Source organism: Pararge aegeria, chromosome 3 (assembly GCF_905163445.1).
Source record: "Pararge aegeria chromosome 3, ilParAegt1.1, whole genome shotgun sequence".
NCBI classification, from domain to species: domain Eukaryota; kingdom Metazoa; phylum Arthropoda; class Insecta; order Lepidoptera; family Nymphalidae; genus Pararge; species Pararge aegeria.
In genome coordinates this window covers 2,019,021-2,035,983 of record NC_053182.1, presented here as the reverse complement: position 1 = coordinate 2,035,983, position 16,963 = coordinate 2,019,021, and the positions used below count along the sequence as shown (strand labels likewise).

The 16,963-nt window shown below is 34.4% G+C and overlaps 2 protein-coding genes across 2 annotated transcripts; one reads left to right on the top strand and one right to left on the bottom strand.

Annotated features, from left to right (window-relative positions):
- The first annotated feature begins 1,200 nt into the window (after positions 1-1,200).
- On the top strand, positions 1,201-9,703 carry LOC120637379. Its single transcript, XM_039909199.1, has 6 exons — positions 1,201-1,347; positions 1,442-1,654; positions 2,448-2,610; positions 5,473-5,715; positions 6,909-7,134; positions 7,781-9,703. Exons 1-6 carry the CDS (start codon positions 1,331-1,333, stop codon positions 7,966-7,968), a joined length of 1,050 nt encoding a protein of 349 aa, XP_039765133.1. The 5' UTR covers positions 1,201-1,330; the 3' UTR covers positions 7,969-9,703.
- Positions 9,704-11,032: 1,329 nt separating this feature from the next.
- On the bottom strand, positions 11,033-12,308 carry LOC120636940 (GPI-anchored wall transfer protein 1-like; the record flags this gene model as incomplete). The annotated part of the gene is made up of 2 exons (XM_039908518.1): positions 11,033-11,949; positions 12,191-12,308. Coding segments are annotated over 2 exons (1,035 nt in total), but the record flags the coding sequence as incomplete, so codon positions are not given.
- Between the last annotated feature and the right edge of the window lie 4,655 nt (positions 12,309-16,963).

Genomic DNA, 16,963 nt, shown 5'->3' with positions numbered 1-16,963 from the left:
TGAACGAACGAACACTTTACAATACATAATAATATCAATCAAGTACTGATACAAACTTGAATTGATTTATCGTGAGTATCGAGAACAGAGTCTTATGGTTCCATAAATAGTTACGTCGCGATGACAAATGTCAAAACGGGCCTATTACATTTTTACGACTATAGTGGTGTGCACCTTATGATGGCTTAAGCGAATAGCCACGACTTCGTCAGCGTAAAATTCCTGATTTCGGGTGATTTGACAAAACCCAAGGTTTTTTCAAATCACCCTTCTCCAGAAAGAAAACTACGGACAAATTTATTTTAGATAGTTTATACGGTAGCTACAACCATACAGTAAGACACAATTGCGGGTTATTGCATACCTAAGCGAATTTTCAAAGAATCGGCTTATCCAGTATGCTGCTGTCCTAAATTAAACACTTTAAGTCATCACTCTGTTTCTTTATCTACTGGGCTGGTTTCGCATTTAAAATTTCTTGTCTGTCGTACGTGCATCCCTTACTTATTATCCCATTTATTCATAATAATAACGAATATTGTAATAAATGCCAAATTTGGTAAACTTCTAAAACATAGCTTTTCAACAAACTTCCATCCTCTATTTCAAACCTTTAGGGGGGTAATTTTCCAAAACCGTTTCTAAGCTGACACCTACATCCTAGAAAAAACTTTTAAATTTCAAGTTGGTAGGCTTTATAGTACCTGAGATTTCGTGATGAATCCGTCGGTGAATCAGTCAGATCAGATTAGAACATTTAATTTCTTATTCAAAGTAAAAAAAAATATTCTTAAACTTTGGTTGCTGACACTTTACGAGTATGTGTCTAAGATTATTTTTAGTTTGTAATGAGGTTACTGCGATTTTGGAATAAAATCGTAATGATGGACCAAAATTGGATAGAAGCAGGCGTTACTTTGCGGAAATCCATGATATATTATGCAAATTAAGCTTAATTTTCATAATATGCGGACCAAAATGAAAGCCCAAAATGTACATTGCTCTTTTATATATGTAATATTGATTCTATCGTTGGGGATGATGATGAAATGGAATTTATTTATTAATTAATATTTAAAATATGTTAATATAAAGCAACCAAAACTGAAATACATTGTTTGTATTCTCTTGGCCTCTTCGCCATGATTTTTCCCTTGAGAGTAGGGCTTTTGCCATTTAATCTGTGGGTCTTTGCTTTTGTTTACAAATTTAGTTTTGCCTCAGCCGCAGTTATCATCTTTATCAGTAAAAAAACATGATTATCTTTCGGTAATGTCTCAGATACTTTGTTAAATTTAATGAAAGCAAAGCGGTTAGTAAAGCGAACCTCATGTTTCTCCGGAAAAGGTATTAAATGCACATTTAGTAGCAGTAAACTTTTGTTACAAAACTTAATAATTGAAATAGTAATAAGTTTTATTTTAAACTTTGTAATTTACAGTGCCACGTTAAAATACCTCATAGCGGTACCACTGGCTGTGTTATTTTATTGCGAGTGGTTCGCATTCGTTATACAGCCTCTGTTCTGGCAAGATTTGGCCTGCAAGAATGAAGAGTCTTGCACAAAAATACTCTTTATAGCAGATCCTCAAATACAAGGCGAAATGGCCGTTTCAGCTCCTCTGAGCGTCCTTTTTAATTGGGATAGTGATCGGTGAGTGCTAGTAGTAATAGTTTTTCCTCTGATTAACTCTCAAGCACATCAGTATTTACGCAGCATAATACTGGAACGCAGAATGTTATGGCGACAGCTCCTTGTTTGTAGGCTATTAACCAGTGATGGCCAAAGCCTTCCACCAGACCAGAACAGAGTAAATCTTAAACCAAATACCCCTGCCTAATATTAAACTTGGAACCACCCATCACCACAGCGCTCATCTCTACTTCACTGAGGTTGGCACAGGTATATCTTCTAAAATTAAGTTTTAGAAGATATACCTGTGACTAGCTCTTGTTTGTGTAGCGTTTTCGAACGTTCCCTATCACCTACCTACTTGGTTGTACAATTATTCATTGTGAAGTCAACATCTCCTGAGGATGCTCCAGTTTCGGAGCGAAACGTGCGTAGAGGGTACATTGCTGAAGATCTGTTTGGTGTAGAGTATAAAGATTGAAGAAATTATAAATAGCACCAAAAAGATTCTCGTGCTTTTTGCAGAGTATAGTAAATTAAGCTCAATTTTCATTAGTTTTTCCAGTCTCAGAAGTTTTTGTCTTTCAACGTACTTTTCCCTCACTTATATTTGTGATAAAGTTAGCATGTCTGAACATGTGGCTAATCATTTTCCTTTTAATTTATATACATAGTTCTAATTTTATTCCTCTTTTCACCAACTCTAGTTAGCACATATGGGTCTATAAATAACACTATATGTTATTTGATCCAGTTACTGACAGAAACATCTATCCTTCTTATTTTACTATCACTTGAATATCTTCTTTTTCAGATATTTACGGTCCACATTCTCTGTTGTGCTGAAACACTTCAAGCCTGACGTGCTTGTGTATTTAGGAGACCTAATAGATGAGGGCTCTGTGTCCAGTTCAGCACAGTTCCATGGTTATGTTAAGAGGCTTTCCAACATATTTGATGTCTATTATCCTATTGTGGTAAGTTATTTCGCACACACAGAAAATAAACTAACTGTTACTTGTAAATTAAAATGACATGGGCTTTTGTGTAATAGTACTTATGTGTACAACGTGTAATCAACTACAAAATACTGTTGATGGTAAAAGACCGATACGCGCATAGCACCTACGCTACATGACACGCACTTGTTAAAGTGGTCACTTGATTTTAAATTTAAATGAGATGTTAGGACTGTGACGGGCAGTGGTTTGTTCACAAACTAGTAGTGTTTCGGTTTCACAGATAAGTCTATGAGACAGTAACTAATGTAACTCAAAAGCCTGTGAACCAGTAGATGCAGTAGATGGCAGTAGTAGCAAAGAACGCTGCTTCCCACTCTCCGTTAAATACCCTTAGTGGCTTATTGAAATTGGTTTAGTAGTTATTTATTATTATTATTATTATTTTTTTTTATTTATCTATATATATAAAAATATGTTACGTTGAGGTAAAAAGTCCTAGCCATGGTATGGATGAGTATCTTTATAATGTTACTAGTTATTACTGTATTTAAGAGTTATTTAAACTAGCATCAATAGTATAGTTAAAAAAACATAAACTTAGGCTCTACAAATGAGTTCTATATACAGAGTGAACAAAATGACAAATTAAAGTGTGTTTTAATTTAGTCAATTTGGAATTCAAATATATCGTCAATATAGGACACTACTTAGCGGTCCCAACTCCCACGCGACTTCTTCCGCGTGCGATTCAACATTAAAACCATTTTTTTTATTCCACTACAAGTTAGCCCTTGACTGCAATCTCACTTGGTAAGTGATGCAGTCTAAGATGGTAGCAGACTAACCTGTTAGGGAGTATGGCAGTCACGTCTTTTTCGGTAGGGTGGTAACTAGCCATGGCCAAAGCCTCCCACCAGACCAGAGCAGAGAAAATTCAGAAATAATAAATTTCCAAATTAGCCTTGCCGGGAATCGAACCCTGGACCTCCTACTTAAATTAACAGCGCTCACCGTTGCGCTAAAAACATTGCATTGTTTTGGCATAACTTTGCTCTCAAAAGGAATATATTATCCCGTTTTTTTTAATATCATTGATGCTCCGCTCCTACTGTTGGTAGCGTTTCTGAGATTAGCGCTTTCAACCAAACTAAACTCTTCGGCTTTATAATATTAAGTAAGTACAGATAGTATAGATTATTCAAAAATAGAAATGTAGTTCTTAATGCAAAACTGTGTAGGCACTTTAAAAGCAAGATTAACTTGCAAATACTACAAGGAAGGCGTATTATGAAGATGTTTTACATAAGTAATCCCGTAATCTTTTAGATTAATTATTATTTAATGATGTTCAAGGCTGCTCAGTAATTTGTTTCAAGTAAAGTACGATCCTTAGTTAACGCGGGCGAAACCGCTATGAATAAGCTAGTTAGTAATAATAATAAATAACTTGTTAAAATTAAAAAGAGAGTAAATACGTTATTCAATATTAATTTATTTTAAGTTGGCCTAATATAAGTACTTTTGAAACGTCAAGTCTGTCTGTGTGTAGTGACTCTACCACCGGTTCGGAAGGCAGGTTCTACCGAGAAGAAGCCGGAGGGAAACTCAGCAGTTGCTCTTTTCCAACATCAACAATTTTTACATATATCTGTATACTATAACTCTTTTATTTTACTATAGGTTATTCAAACTCAAATATTTATTTCTTTATTCAAATAGGCCTTTATATGACACTTTTAATGCGTACGAAGGCGAAGTAAACTGACCTGGTTGTAAGTATACAACCAGGTGAGATAGCAGTAGGTACAATGTTACACACTATGTTGCAGTCTAAGATGGTAACGGACTAAACTGTAAGGGTATGGTATTTCTACGAGACAACGTACCGGAACGCTAAATTGCTTAGCGGTATGTCTTTGTCGGCAGGGTGGTAACTAGTAAATGTAGTCAGAGAATATTCAGAATTTATACATTCCCAAGTTGCCCCTGCCGGATAAAAAACCCGGGAGCTCCCACTTAAAACTACAGCGCGTTCACCGCTGCGCCAGAATGGTCGTGAAATAGAGCTTGGTTAACATGAAAGTAAGAAATTTAAACATCCCACTTCCTACTTCCGTTGACATCCTCTTGTCCATTAATGAAACTTGTATAAATAAACTTTTTTCCTCATTTATCCATATATTATCATTTTATATTATTATTGAATCCATATTATTATACTATTTAATCCTGTCCCGATCCTATTAATTCTTATCGAAATTCCGTTTCCTTTTTTAAAAAAACTTAGTTTTTTTTTTCAATGTAAAAAGTTTCCTCGTTTAAAAAAAAATGTATAAATAAAAATAACACTTGACCACAGAATAAGCAATTGACAATGGTTGAATCGCTCAGCGCGCAGAACCAATAAACCAAAAAGAAGAAGAAGTAAGAAATTATTTATTTATCCACGTTAATGCCTACATACTTTTATTGCCCTGCTTTCTGAGTCAAGGCTGTGGGTTAGTTTTCAATAACTGCATTGGCTTTGGCCGTGGTTAGTTACCACTCATCCGTCAAAGACGTGCCGCTAAGCGATTTAGTGTTCCAGTGCGATATCGCGTAGAAACCGATTAGCGGTATGACTCAAAACTCCCTTACCACTAGGTGAGATTGTAGTCAGGGGCTATACCTAACTAGCCCACGCTTTACGTCCGCGTTTGTTACGGTTTTCTTTTACACAAATCCCGTGGAGACTGTTCTTATTCCCAGAGATGAAAAGTAACCTATGTTACTCTCCGTCCTTTCAACTAACTCTGTGCCAAAAATGAAGTCGATTGGTGAACAGACAACAAAAACACTTACACATTTATAAAATTATGTAAGATTGCTTTTTTTCAGCAAGTATGGCTGCCAGGTGACAACGACATAGGCGGTGAAAACGAACCAATCAATCAGAATAAAGTAGCAGAATTCAACAGAGTGTTCGATCAGCCCTCTGTGATAACTTTCAGGAATAGCACCTTCTATAAAGTCAATTCTATAATGTACAAAGTGCCTCAGGGTCCTGATGACGCCGATCTCAACGTGAAGATAGCTGTATCACATTACCCTGTTCTATCTAAGGGTGTTTTTGGGAAACAGGTTTGTAAAATCAGTTCGTATAATCATCATAGCCTATTTGTTGGCTTTGTTGGCCCAATTTGTAGTAGTGGGAGAGTTTTTTGTGACAGAGCCCGTCTGAGGAAGTACTAACATCATAATAATGTCTGTCGCAAAGCGGCATTTAGCAATGTTGTGTTTTACCCAGTGCAAATATAGGTCTCGGAACCGGTTTCAATTTACCGGAAAATTTCGGTCATTAGCCGGTTTATTTTAATGTTCTGCGTTTTATCGGTTAAATTATAGAACGAACCGGTTAGGTTACTGTTATAATTTAGCGAACGATATCAACGTTTATTAAATCTTAATTAACCGGTTTATACAAGACGCGCCGGTCCCTTTGACAAATGTCTAGACTAGTCCGTGGCGCGTGCGAGTCATACTTCGCTGCAAAGAACAAAAATGGTAAAAATTATACATCTTTTTTAATAGGTTTGCGTCGATTCTTATAAATCAATTTGTTTAAATAGAAAAAACTTATTTTAGGTACAAAAATCGCTTAGTAACATAATATTATGACGATACATTTGGCTAATTTCAAAAAAAAGATAAGCAATTTCAGAAAATGTCGTGCATGGAATAACTTTTCACCAATCAAACATCCTGCCGCTTCGGATTACTCGTGCTCGTAACAGCGGGTGCTGCAAATCACAAAAATAAATTAAATTAACGTTTGTAAAACCGGTTTATTTCAATCCATTGATTGAAATTATATAACAATTGGTTTCTCAGTTTAACCGATTAAAAAAACGAAACCGAAACCTTAAACGAAATGAGGTTTCGGTTATTATAGCCCCGGTATAATTTGAATTTTTTTCCAGTTGGCTCCCCTGGTCGATATTTACGATCTAACTGTACCTTACCTATGTTTAATTTTACTTATGAAAATTTTTATAAGCTTCATTTCCGCGAAAAGCCGGAGAATCTGTATGGTGTAATTTATAATTACTTCAATCCGGATACTCCACACCAAACAGATGCTCTGCAATGTACCCTCTACACACGTTTCGCGCCGAAAACGGAGCATCCTCAGGAGATGTTGACTTTACAATGAATAATTCTTAAGTGAAAAATTAGTCATAAGACTATAGCAAATTAAGCTTAATTTTCATAATATATCATGGATTTCCGCAAAGTAACGCCTGCTTCTATCCAATATTTAATTTTACTGACAGGTTAACAACGCAATACATCCGGATATATACTTCTGCGCTCACGAGCACGTTTCGAAGTACATGAAGCAAAAGAAAGATTTTTCCTCCAAGCACACATACTTGCTGCAATCTGGCGACCCAGTGTTGGACGTCCGCTTTGATGAAGATTTCTTGTACGAAGTATTCGTTCCCACATGTTCATATAGAATGGGCACAAGTAAAATTGGATATGGAGCAGCCATTCTGGGTAAGCTCAAAGTGTGCTATCATAAACGGGCTATATACAATAAGTGGCCCGTATATAATTAATTAATTATAAACGGGCGTACAAAATGAGGTTTCTTTAGATTCTGCTATTTTAACTTTATTTAAGGGTACCACTATTAATGCCATTACGATGAACACAAAACGCGTTGTAAGATTTAAAAAGAGTTTCAAAGTCAAAAACATCTTTATTCAAGTAGGCCCATAGATGGCACTTTGACTTTTGATGTGTACACTATGTGAGATGATGGCGATAACCACATTCGTAAACTTAAAACTAAAGCTACGAGGGTTCCGAACGCGTCCTGGTCTAAGAAGAAGCCCACAACAGACTTAGTCGTGTGTTTTATTATTGTTATCACCATCTCACATTGTCATTTAAAATTGTAAGAAGAGCAAGGTTCTTTATCGATTACATAGTCCTTTATACTATAATAGGACTTTTCTATAAGTTTAATACAAACTTTGAACTTTTGCTGACATCTTTCAAGATGTAAATTGGTATTTTATTGAAATATTGTATGCAATTTCCTTTAATATAAAATTTATCGCGGCCTCCTGATCGCTTTTCCACTAAGCTACGGCTCTCTCCCGCCGATACCATTCATTCAATCATTCATTCTTTGCAGAAAACCACCATAGTCTAAGCTACACAGTGTTCTGGTCGCCGCAGAGGTTTCCACATCTGGTGGCTTATCTGATCGTGGCAGCGACTGTCGCGTTGTACGCCGGCTGTAGCTGTCTTCTGCGACTGATCTCACGACAACCCAGACTAGTCAGGACCGACGATATACTACCTCTTTTACACCGAAAGTAGTGGATTTACTATTTTACTATCACTGGACGGACTGTTGTCATTTTTTTTTGTATTATAAGGGATAAAATTTACGTGTCCACCTTACAAAGCAAGACAGCAGGGAAAATTAGAAATTTACCCCCGTTTATTACATTACACATATATCATTTGGATATTATTTCCTCCTCGGAGATTCATTGAGAGGCCAATGAAATTAATAAAGCTGTGGGAGAACAAAAAATCTGTCCTTTCCCCGGAGAGAAAACTGTGTCGAGCCAATGCTAGCCATTAGACATATACTTATTCGATCGCGTGAAAGTTATCTACCATTTATATGGAATCTAAGGAGTGCAATCTAGTGACAAAACTGGGAAATGAAATTGTCACTAGATGCGGCTAGCATTTACAATAAGTAAATCGGGGTAGGAAATAACTTGGCTCTCAGTTCGTTAACGCCATTTTGGCGCTGTAAGCTGTGGAGCTAATGCGAGTGTCCAAGGAACTTAAATTTGAATGACTAAATATACGTATGTATATATATATGTTCTAGAGATAACCGTATGTCAAATATGGCGCTTCAAATGGGAACGAGATTGCAGTTTTTATTTGCATATCTGTCTGTAATACAGGCCAGTGTTAGTTTGAATTTTACCATTTTGGATGATGACGTCATGGGACAAAATTAGCGTTCTGTTTTTACCGCCTTTGTACCACAGGTAAAAGAAAGTTTTACCTTTTCAGTGGTATCATGGTATAAAATCGAATTTAAGAAATTCCTAATTTTATTATTGCAAATTTTCTACGTTTATATGATGTTTGTAAAGAAATATTAGAAAAATATATTTTTTTTTTGCGGTCTAACAAGAATAAAATTCTCATTTTGACTGTTGATGTCATTTTGCGAAGAATGAATAAGAACTAGTAAACTATACAAACATTTCAGTCTTAGACATGCCTTGAAACAGATAATCTATACCTGTTGAGCTTACCACTTTGATGCTTTAGATTTAGTTATTCATCATCTTAGTCACCCATCACACCTGATGAAATTTTGCATAACGCATATATTCAAAAAAATATATAAAGACAAGGAAATATCAATGATTTAAATATTTGTATTTTGTACTTTGGCTTACTATGTAAGTTGTGAAAAATCAATGAATTTATATCCGCCAATTTATAATTTTATAGGAATCCCTTTTTAAATTTTTATTCACGTGAAAAAAGTCATTTTGACAGGCAGAAAAAATTCTTTTTTACAAAAAGGCCTATCATAGGCTCTAGAAAATTGTTCGTACGTAACATATTGAAATTTTGATAAATTTGTTTATTTAAAAAAGGGGCAACGTACTAAAGTAAGAGTTACTATTATACCAAATTAGCATTAAAACTGGTATTATCACTCAAGGTTTTAGTTTGTTTTGTTCAACAACTGGATAAGTCTATCTAGGATTTCTGTTTTCTGCCTCCAAAGATCTTGCCCTTTTCCTACTTTATATAAAAAATACCCATATAAACTTGCATGAATGTGGTTAAACATGACAAAGGAAAACCAAAAATAAGTCTACCAGTTTTGAAGTTATACTTCTTTTGGCGCGTTAGGGAAAAACGATGCGCGCGCACACCGTCACCGTCTTAAAGGTTTGATTGACAGTGTACACTTACAATTGTCAAAGTCTGCAGGCTAATTCCGGTGATTAAAATCATTGAATTGTAAAAAAAACTCAAATTCTAATGTTAAGTGAAACTTGGTTGTCCGATAATGAGTCTATTAGTATTCCAAATTTTTCAATATTTTTTTTTGTGATATTTAAATAAACTTAATTTAACTAGATAATGCGTTATAATAAAACTTTCAATGTATTAAATACCTTTTTTCATACTTTAGTGTCGTTTTTTCTACAAATACAATTTTTTTAAGATTTTTATCTTGTTACGCAAAATAAGTATAACTTCGTAAGTACACACACGTTTTTAGTTTTTTTTTTATATAATTTATAGGATAGCCTTTTTACCTGTACAGAGTGCACCTTTTAGAGTGTATACCTGTCCATAATTTTTATACTCAAATGAATTGACTAGTCTGTATATTATATGCATTGGATATTGCAATATTTAATTTTCGGTATAAGAACTACTTATGTTATTACGTTATATATGTATATTGCACGATTGACAAGTATATTATTTATACTATGTCCATTTTTGACATCGACGACCGATTGGCGCAGGCAGTGAATCTGTTTTTTGAGTCCAAGGCCGTAGGTTCGATTCCCACAATAGGTGATTATTTGTGTTTTATAAGTATTTATGTATATTATTCATATATTAATCATAAGGCAGTGACTGTTTTCATGAGTACCCATAACGCAAAGATACGCTTACTTTGGGGCTAGATGGCGATGTTTGTATTGTCGTAATTTATATATAATTTTTAACTTGCCAATAATATTTAACAGATGAAAAAGTGGTATAGGATATTGTAATAATAATGTATAAATTTGGTTATACAACTAAGAATCAAAATGAAATGTTGTATTTTAACTTTAGGTATATCGTTCTGGCAATATATGTTTGATTTATTATTGAAAATGTTCTGTAGCCTGAGTCCAAGATTTGCTCGTTCGCTGTACAGTTCGCGCATTAAACTCTGTATTGTCAAAGTAAAATGGACCTAATTTCAACCGTGTTAGCGTCTCAAATCCTTTTTGTTTTACAACATTGTTTAAAAAACCCGAGTTTAAGAATTATAGGCAAATTTGAGTTTTAAGATCCATCGAACACTGATGTTCAAGTACTTCCATACTCAAACACGACTATTCAATTGCAAGCGAGCAAATTTTGTACTAAGGTACTGATGCCCTTAGTCACAATGCTTCATCATCATCATCCTCATCACATCATCCTCACCACAATGCATTGCCCCTCAAATACAAGAACAAAAGTAGAATCAATCCCACTGACACTATCGATTTTATTTAATAATATTTTTTATAAATGATATTAATATATAAGTTGAGCAATACTTTTACTTTAATAATTTATTAATACAAAACAATAAAACTATTTTCATACAAAGAACATTTTATATTTTGAATCCTTTTTTATTAGCATATACTATAATACTTATAGTGACTATCATATAAAGATTTAATATAACAAATGTAACAATAGATGGTACAAGTAAAGTCCTTAATGACATATTTATAATGCCTGTAGTTACATTGGCAATTAAAAAGTACAGTAATCCATTATTATTTATAGCAGTTAATATCAAAGGTACATTGAAGTTCTTATCACCAAATAAAACTTCCAAAAAATACAATACAGATAGAATGGAAACCATTATAACTGACAAGTATAAACAGTAGCCTGTGTTGGCTAGAGTCCTTGAAGCAGGCCTATACAAATTAACAACATACGAGCAAATAGTTAGTGCTACTAAACTGAAACTCATATTCTTAAATGTGTTATATCTATCAACAGATTTATTGTTCAATACCTTTTTTATTTTAACAGCAAATAAATACAATGCAACATAACCGAGGCTAGAGGTTATACCTTCTTTATTTGCATCTATTAAATTAGATCTCAGAGTATCACTAAACACCCAGGCTTCTAAACCTTGGTATAATAAAAACTCATGAATACTTATTACAATAAAACTCAATAACAGAGAGTTTGCTGGCAATAATAAGAGAAGAGATGAAAGAAATTTACAAACTGCAAGTGTGAAAAAGAAATTCCAATGAACTCCATACTCTGTTATATGATTTTGGTAATCCAATTGTTTTATAGACAAATACCTTGTCATACCAAGTATAAATAGAATGGAAACAAACTTTGTGTTATTTTTTATAATTGAGACATAATTGTTTTTATTACAATCTCTATGCACAAGCCCGCTTATAAGTACAAATAATCCAACACCTGTGTCCATTAAACTGTATCCATAGTTTTCAGTTTTCGCCAAGTGGCGAGGAAAATCTTTGAAATCTACAGCTAAAATACATATTACAGTTATTAGATAAGTCAAGCCTCTCAAGCATGTAATACATTGTATTTTGTCATTTTTAAACTTATTCATGCATCTAAAAGCAACATGGGCTTCCTTATATTTAAGATTTTTTATTATTTCATACAATAATATTAAAGAAACACATAGGTTTACTTCGTAAATATAGTTAAAGAATATGGTGTGCGCTACTATTGTCGGAAATACGATAATTAAATATTCTCTTACATATTGATTCAAACCATAATTTCGGTGCTTGATTGCACTTAATAAAGCACACTGCACTGTAAAAAATATACAAGAAAATGTGTGCACTGATGTTGAACCATGGTTGTTTTGCATGTAGGATTCATGGTATTTCTTGTACTCTGTGCTGTTCATTTTGTATTATTGACTGTTTTCTATAGAGATCTTTCGTACTTTTTATCATTACTAGTATTCCATTTTATTAAAGTTATTCTCAGTGTTCTAAAGTGAACTATTTAGAAGCTCATAATGTACAATACATAATACAAGTACCTACGTTGATCTATTTGTTGATATCGGCGATTAACTGTCAAGTGTTTACATGACAGTTTTGTATTGACACATGACATAAATAAAATTATGTATATGTCGCCGCGGAGGCTGAGCGACGTTTATTTGAACAACTTTATTTATTAATTTTAATTCTCAACTTATTTTGTAACGTAAAACAAACAAGACATTTAATCAAGCCAAATGGTTTGATTTTGGCTTTGGTAATGTTATTTAAATAACTCTTACACTTTGTGAGATAGTTCTACGCTGTAACAACAGATGGCAATATCAGCGATAAAACTGATTGCCATTCAGATCTAACCTAAATTTTATCATCATTTTATTAATGATATTTAATGTAATTTAATTGCCAATAACTTAGTTTTAATAAATAAGTAAGATTATAATTTTGGAAGAACTCGGAGCTTCAATGATCTACGAGTTTCAATAGATGGCGGCACTAGTTGTGAAATGTTCATAACTCCATGTAAAGATTTTTCTGTTTGACTGGCAGCAAAATCTGGGATAAATACTTTTAATTTATAATAATTTTTAGATGTAATTTGTAATTAGTTTAATTTTAGAATAAGTAAGTTTCATAAATAATTGTTCCCACTGATTGAACGAGTACGACCAATTTGATTTTTGAGGAGTTGATCACGTTAAGGCTAGTTTTTGGAGAAGACGGTGCGCAGTGGCGGACCCGGTCACGGTGACATTATTATTGAAGAAATGTGCAAGCGTGATAGACGCAATAGAATAATTATAATAATTCTAAGAAACAAATAAGTTGTATTTTGTTTAACAGCTTATGATTAATTATAATATATTTGCATTTAATCTCGTTTGCTTTGAAATAAATTTTAATATCAACGAACAGTGTAACTGGCAGAACCGGTGACCCAAGTTAGGTCAGCGGTTCAGCATTTTTTTAAACGACGGCAAGACGCCTTCTCCGATATAGGTATATGTCTTTGGTATACGACAAAGACAATATAAACATTATCTACGTTGTCGTGTTTTCTCTAATAGTTGTTTAATTTCTCCAGTGAGAATTCTATGATTTGCTCTACCTTCATTAAAAAGGTTAGTATTTGAACAACCAAATATGAGAATGTATATTAAAGGTATTGTAACTAGTAATTACTTTTTTTATTGTAATAATTGACGGACCAATTATATTTCCTGTATTACGCAATAAATGATAATGTTTAAATAAATAAAGAAAATGGCCCACCTGGCTTAGTATAACTGTCAACCCCTAACTTGTTAGCCTGTTACCATTATAGACTGCATCATCATCAGGCACCGGCCATCGCTGCTGGCGGTGCCGAACGAGCGCACCAATCTACTGAAGGAGGCGCCACTGACGCGCGCACTCCGTACCCTCAATGTGATAGCCGAGAAGACGGATTTATTTTGTTGCACTCTGAGTGAACTCACAAATATAGCGATTTGGATTTTATCATATACACTATAGTTATATATATTATTAAAATTTACATAACATGCTGCATTGTCGTATTAGGATAACTTTTTCCTGTAATGACAAAAATGTAAGATGGGAATAAATAAATAAATAAATCATTGACCAGTTGAGATTGATTTAAAATTAAGTATGTTACGGTATTTGTAAACTCACTACTCTACCTACTTTGTAGACTCAGTCTATGACGGGTAAAACGTAACTTGGTATTAGAGTATCTTAGGGATGTCAAATTGTCAGATGAAATAAAACAAATTATTGTATAAGTACAAAATATAAACAAATTCACTTGCCACTATTTCGTTCCTGGTTTATAATCTTCAGAGTGCTGTAACGATACTGCTGTAAGCTACTGTTATATATTTATTTGCATATAACAACATTTTCATATTGGTATCAGCGAACGAAATAACTTTATATGTTTCTTTAAGTATTTAACGAAAAGTAACAAAAGAAAATATATTCGTCTATTTCATTAAGTACTAAAATAAACTTGCATAGTGCGGTAAATTAGGATACATTGAATTATTATTAATTCGTTGAAAAAAATGTATTTATTCACAATTTTACAATAAATTACCGGATGACCCAACTTACTAGTTGGGTCATCCGGACAACCCACTAGTGGGCGAGGAGTTCTATTACACTTCAGATTCCAACGCCGATCTCATCAGGAGACGCGCCAAACACGTCCAAGTGGTCCATTACGACAGGACGATCAAACTACGACCGACAATGCATCCCAAGAACAACACAAATACAACGACCTGCACAGCGTCTTCGACGGCGAAGACGAGGTCCCCGATTTCTGACGTTATCCGGACGTAGATCCTCCTGCTCGTGGATATGGCATCCACGGTCACGGAGGACTAAAATCTTGTTCGAGAACCAACAACTCTGTGTTGGTGGAATATTCGATTTTTACTTCAATACGTTTAAAATCATCCTTCGAAAACAATGTTGCAGCTTATCAATTCGTTACGTAAGCATTTCATTATTTAAAAAAGGATATAAAATCCTTATGTTGTTATTGCATGAGATTCCTGTTCACTTTTGTACAGAAACCTTGTTTTGATTCAAATGTACACCAACTTGACTGCAAAAATTTTTCTTTGGGATGTTAAAAATAACCAAGTTTTTGAGACAAAATAATTTCACTTCACCGTTTTTACACTGACAGTCACTATTGAAAGATGAAAGTTTCAAAATATAATGTAGCAGTAATAATTAATATCTTACAGAAATTCATAAAGAACATTATTAACTAACAAGCATTATATTGGAATTGTGATGAGTGAACATGGAAATTAAAAATATGGCCAACAACAGTACCAATAAAAATAGTAAAAAAAACGTAAAACTGAACAGTTGGGACGAATACTATCCCCCTGAGCGACACCATAAGAACAAAAATGCAAATATTAACAAAACAACTTATCAGTTGATGAAATCATTATATATGACAAAACTGAAAGTTGACGAAAAATATGGCATAAAATTTAGTGATGATGTATATCTTCATGAGAATCTGTCATTAACGAATAAAGTTTGGAACACAATGAAAAATGAAATGCAAGTATCATATTTTATGAAGAAAAGGACTTTAATGAAGGCTGCAAAAGACAAAACAGGACACTTTGCCAAAATTTTTCGGATACAAAAGGGAAAAAAGGTTTCTTTTTTACATTTTCCTCTAACTTTCACCTAGGTCCCGCTAGGTATAAAATTTCAAGTTAAATATCATAAACGCTTTCTTTTTACTTCTTCCAATTCTTCTTCACATTATCCAATATATGGTTGTAATATCGTGTAGGCAGCATGAGTAAAACCGAGATGCATAGCTAGTTATACTTTGAGAACATTGAAAAATAAAAAGTATGAACAATTGTAACCTGTATTTACTTTTATTTTAAAGAACCGACCAACTGACCCAAGCGAGTTCAACGCCAACCCAGACGCCACTCCTGACACGAAATCAGGCGCAAATCTTTTCGCTTCCCAAGATGCTGAGAGAGTTGCTAAGTCAGATACTAAGCCAGACGCCAATCTTTATACCGAACAAGACGGCGAGCTCATCGTTACGCCAGACGGTAAGCTAGATAATAGCTCAAATGCCAACCCTGAAGCCAAACCAGATACAAATCTCGACGACCAGATAGTTCCCAAATCAGAAGTTCCACCATTTGTTAATTCAGACATCAATCCAGAAGGCCATCTGTTTATTAAATTTGCTCCCAATGTCAATTATAAGCCGGACACCACTACCACGCCAGACAACACTACCGCGCCGGAAAACAATGTTGTGCCAGACACAACTAACTCGCCAGAATCAGACACTCATCCATACACAAGTCCAGATGCGGACCCAGACACGAGTCCTTACGTCAAACCAGATTCCCATGCCGATGCTAAGCTAGATACCAAGACAGACTCCAAGACGGAAGCCACGTTAGGTGCCACAACAGAGGCCATGCCAGATGACAAGCTAGGCAACAAGCCTGGTAATAAGCTAGATGACATGTCAGGAGACAGGCCAGCGAACAACCAAGATGCCAAGCCAGATGAAAAGACAGCCCCAAAGCTACAGCCCATTAAATTCCCTAAGAAATATGCTCAGCCATACCCCAAGCCAGTGGTAGCTAAGCCTAAAATGCGTGAATTAACGGAAAAGTTTTTACCCGAATACGAATGGTATTCGATGGAATATGAAAGAGAAGTCGGGGGGCCCACACGGAAACCAAAAGCTTCGAATATGCGCAATGTCCAGCGATGCCTTAAATGCCGAGCATTCTTCAAAAAACATGAAATAGAAAATTATTTATTTCAGTACTATCACGAGGTGCGTATGAATGAATAAAAATATTCAAATTCAAATACAATAGAGCAAGTAAAAGGTAGTCTAGGCTCTACCTACCGGTACAATTTGCATACGTACTGTATTTTCAATTATTGTTATGAGTTGATCGGAATAGGTAGTGTATATTTGTTGAAATTTA

Excerpts from the sequence above, each read along its gene's own strand:
- LOC120637379 (XM_039909199.1), top strand. Across the intron at positions 1,655-2,447 it reads TTTAATTGGGATAGTGATCG|ATATTTACGGTCCACATTCT; the intron begins GTGAGTGCTAGT and ends CTTCTTTTTCAG. Across the intron at positions 5,716-6,908 it reads AGGGTGTTTTTGGGAAACAG|GTTAACAACGCAATACATCC; the intron begins GTTTGTAAAATC and ends TTTTACTGACAG.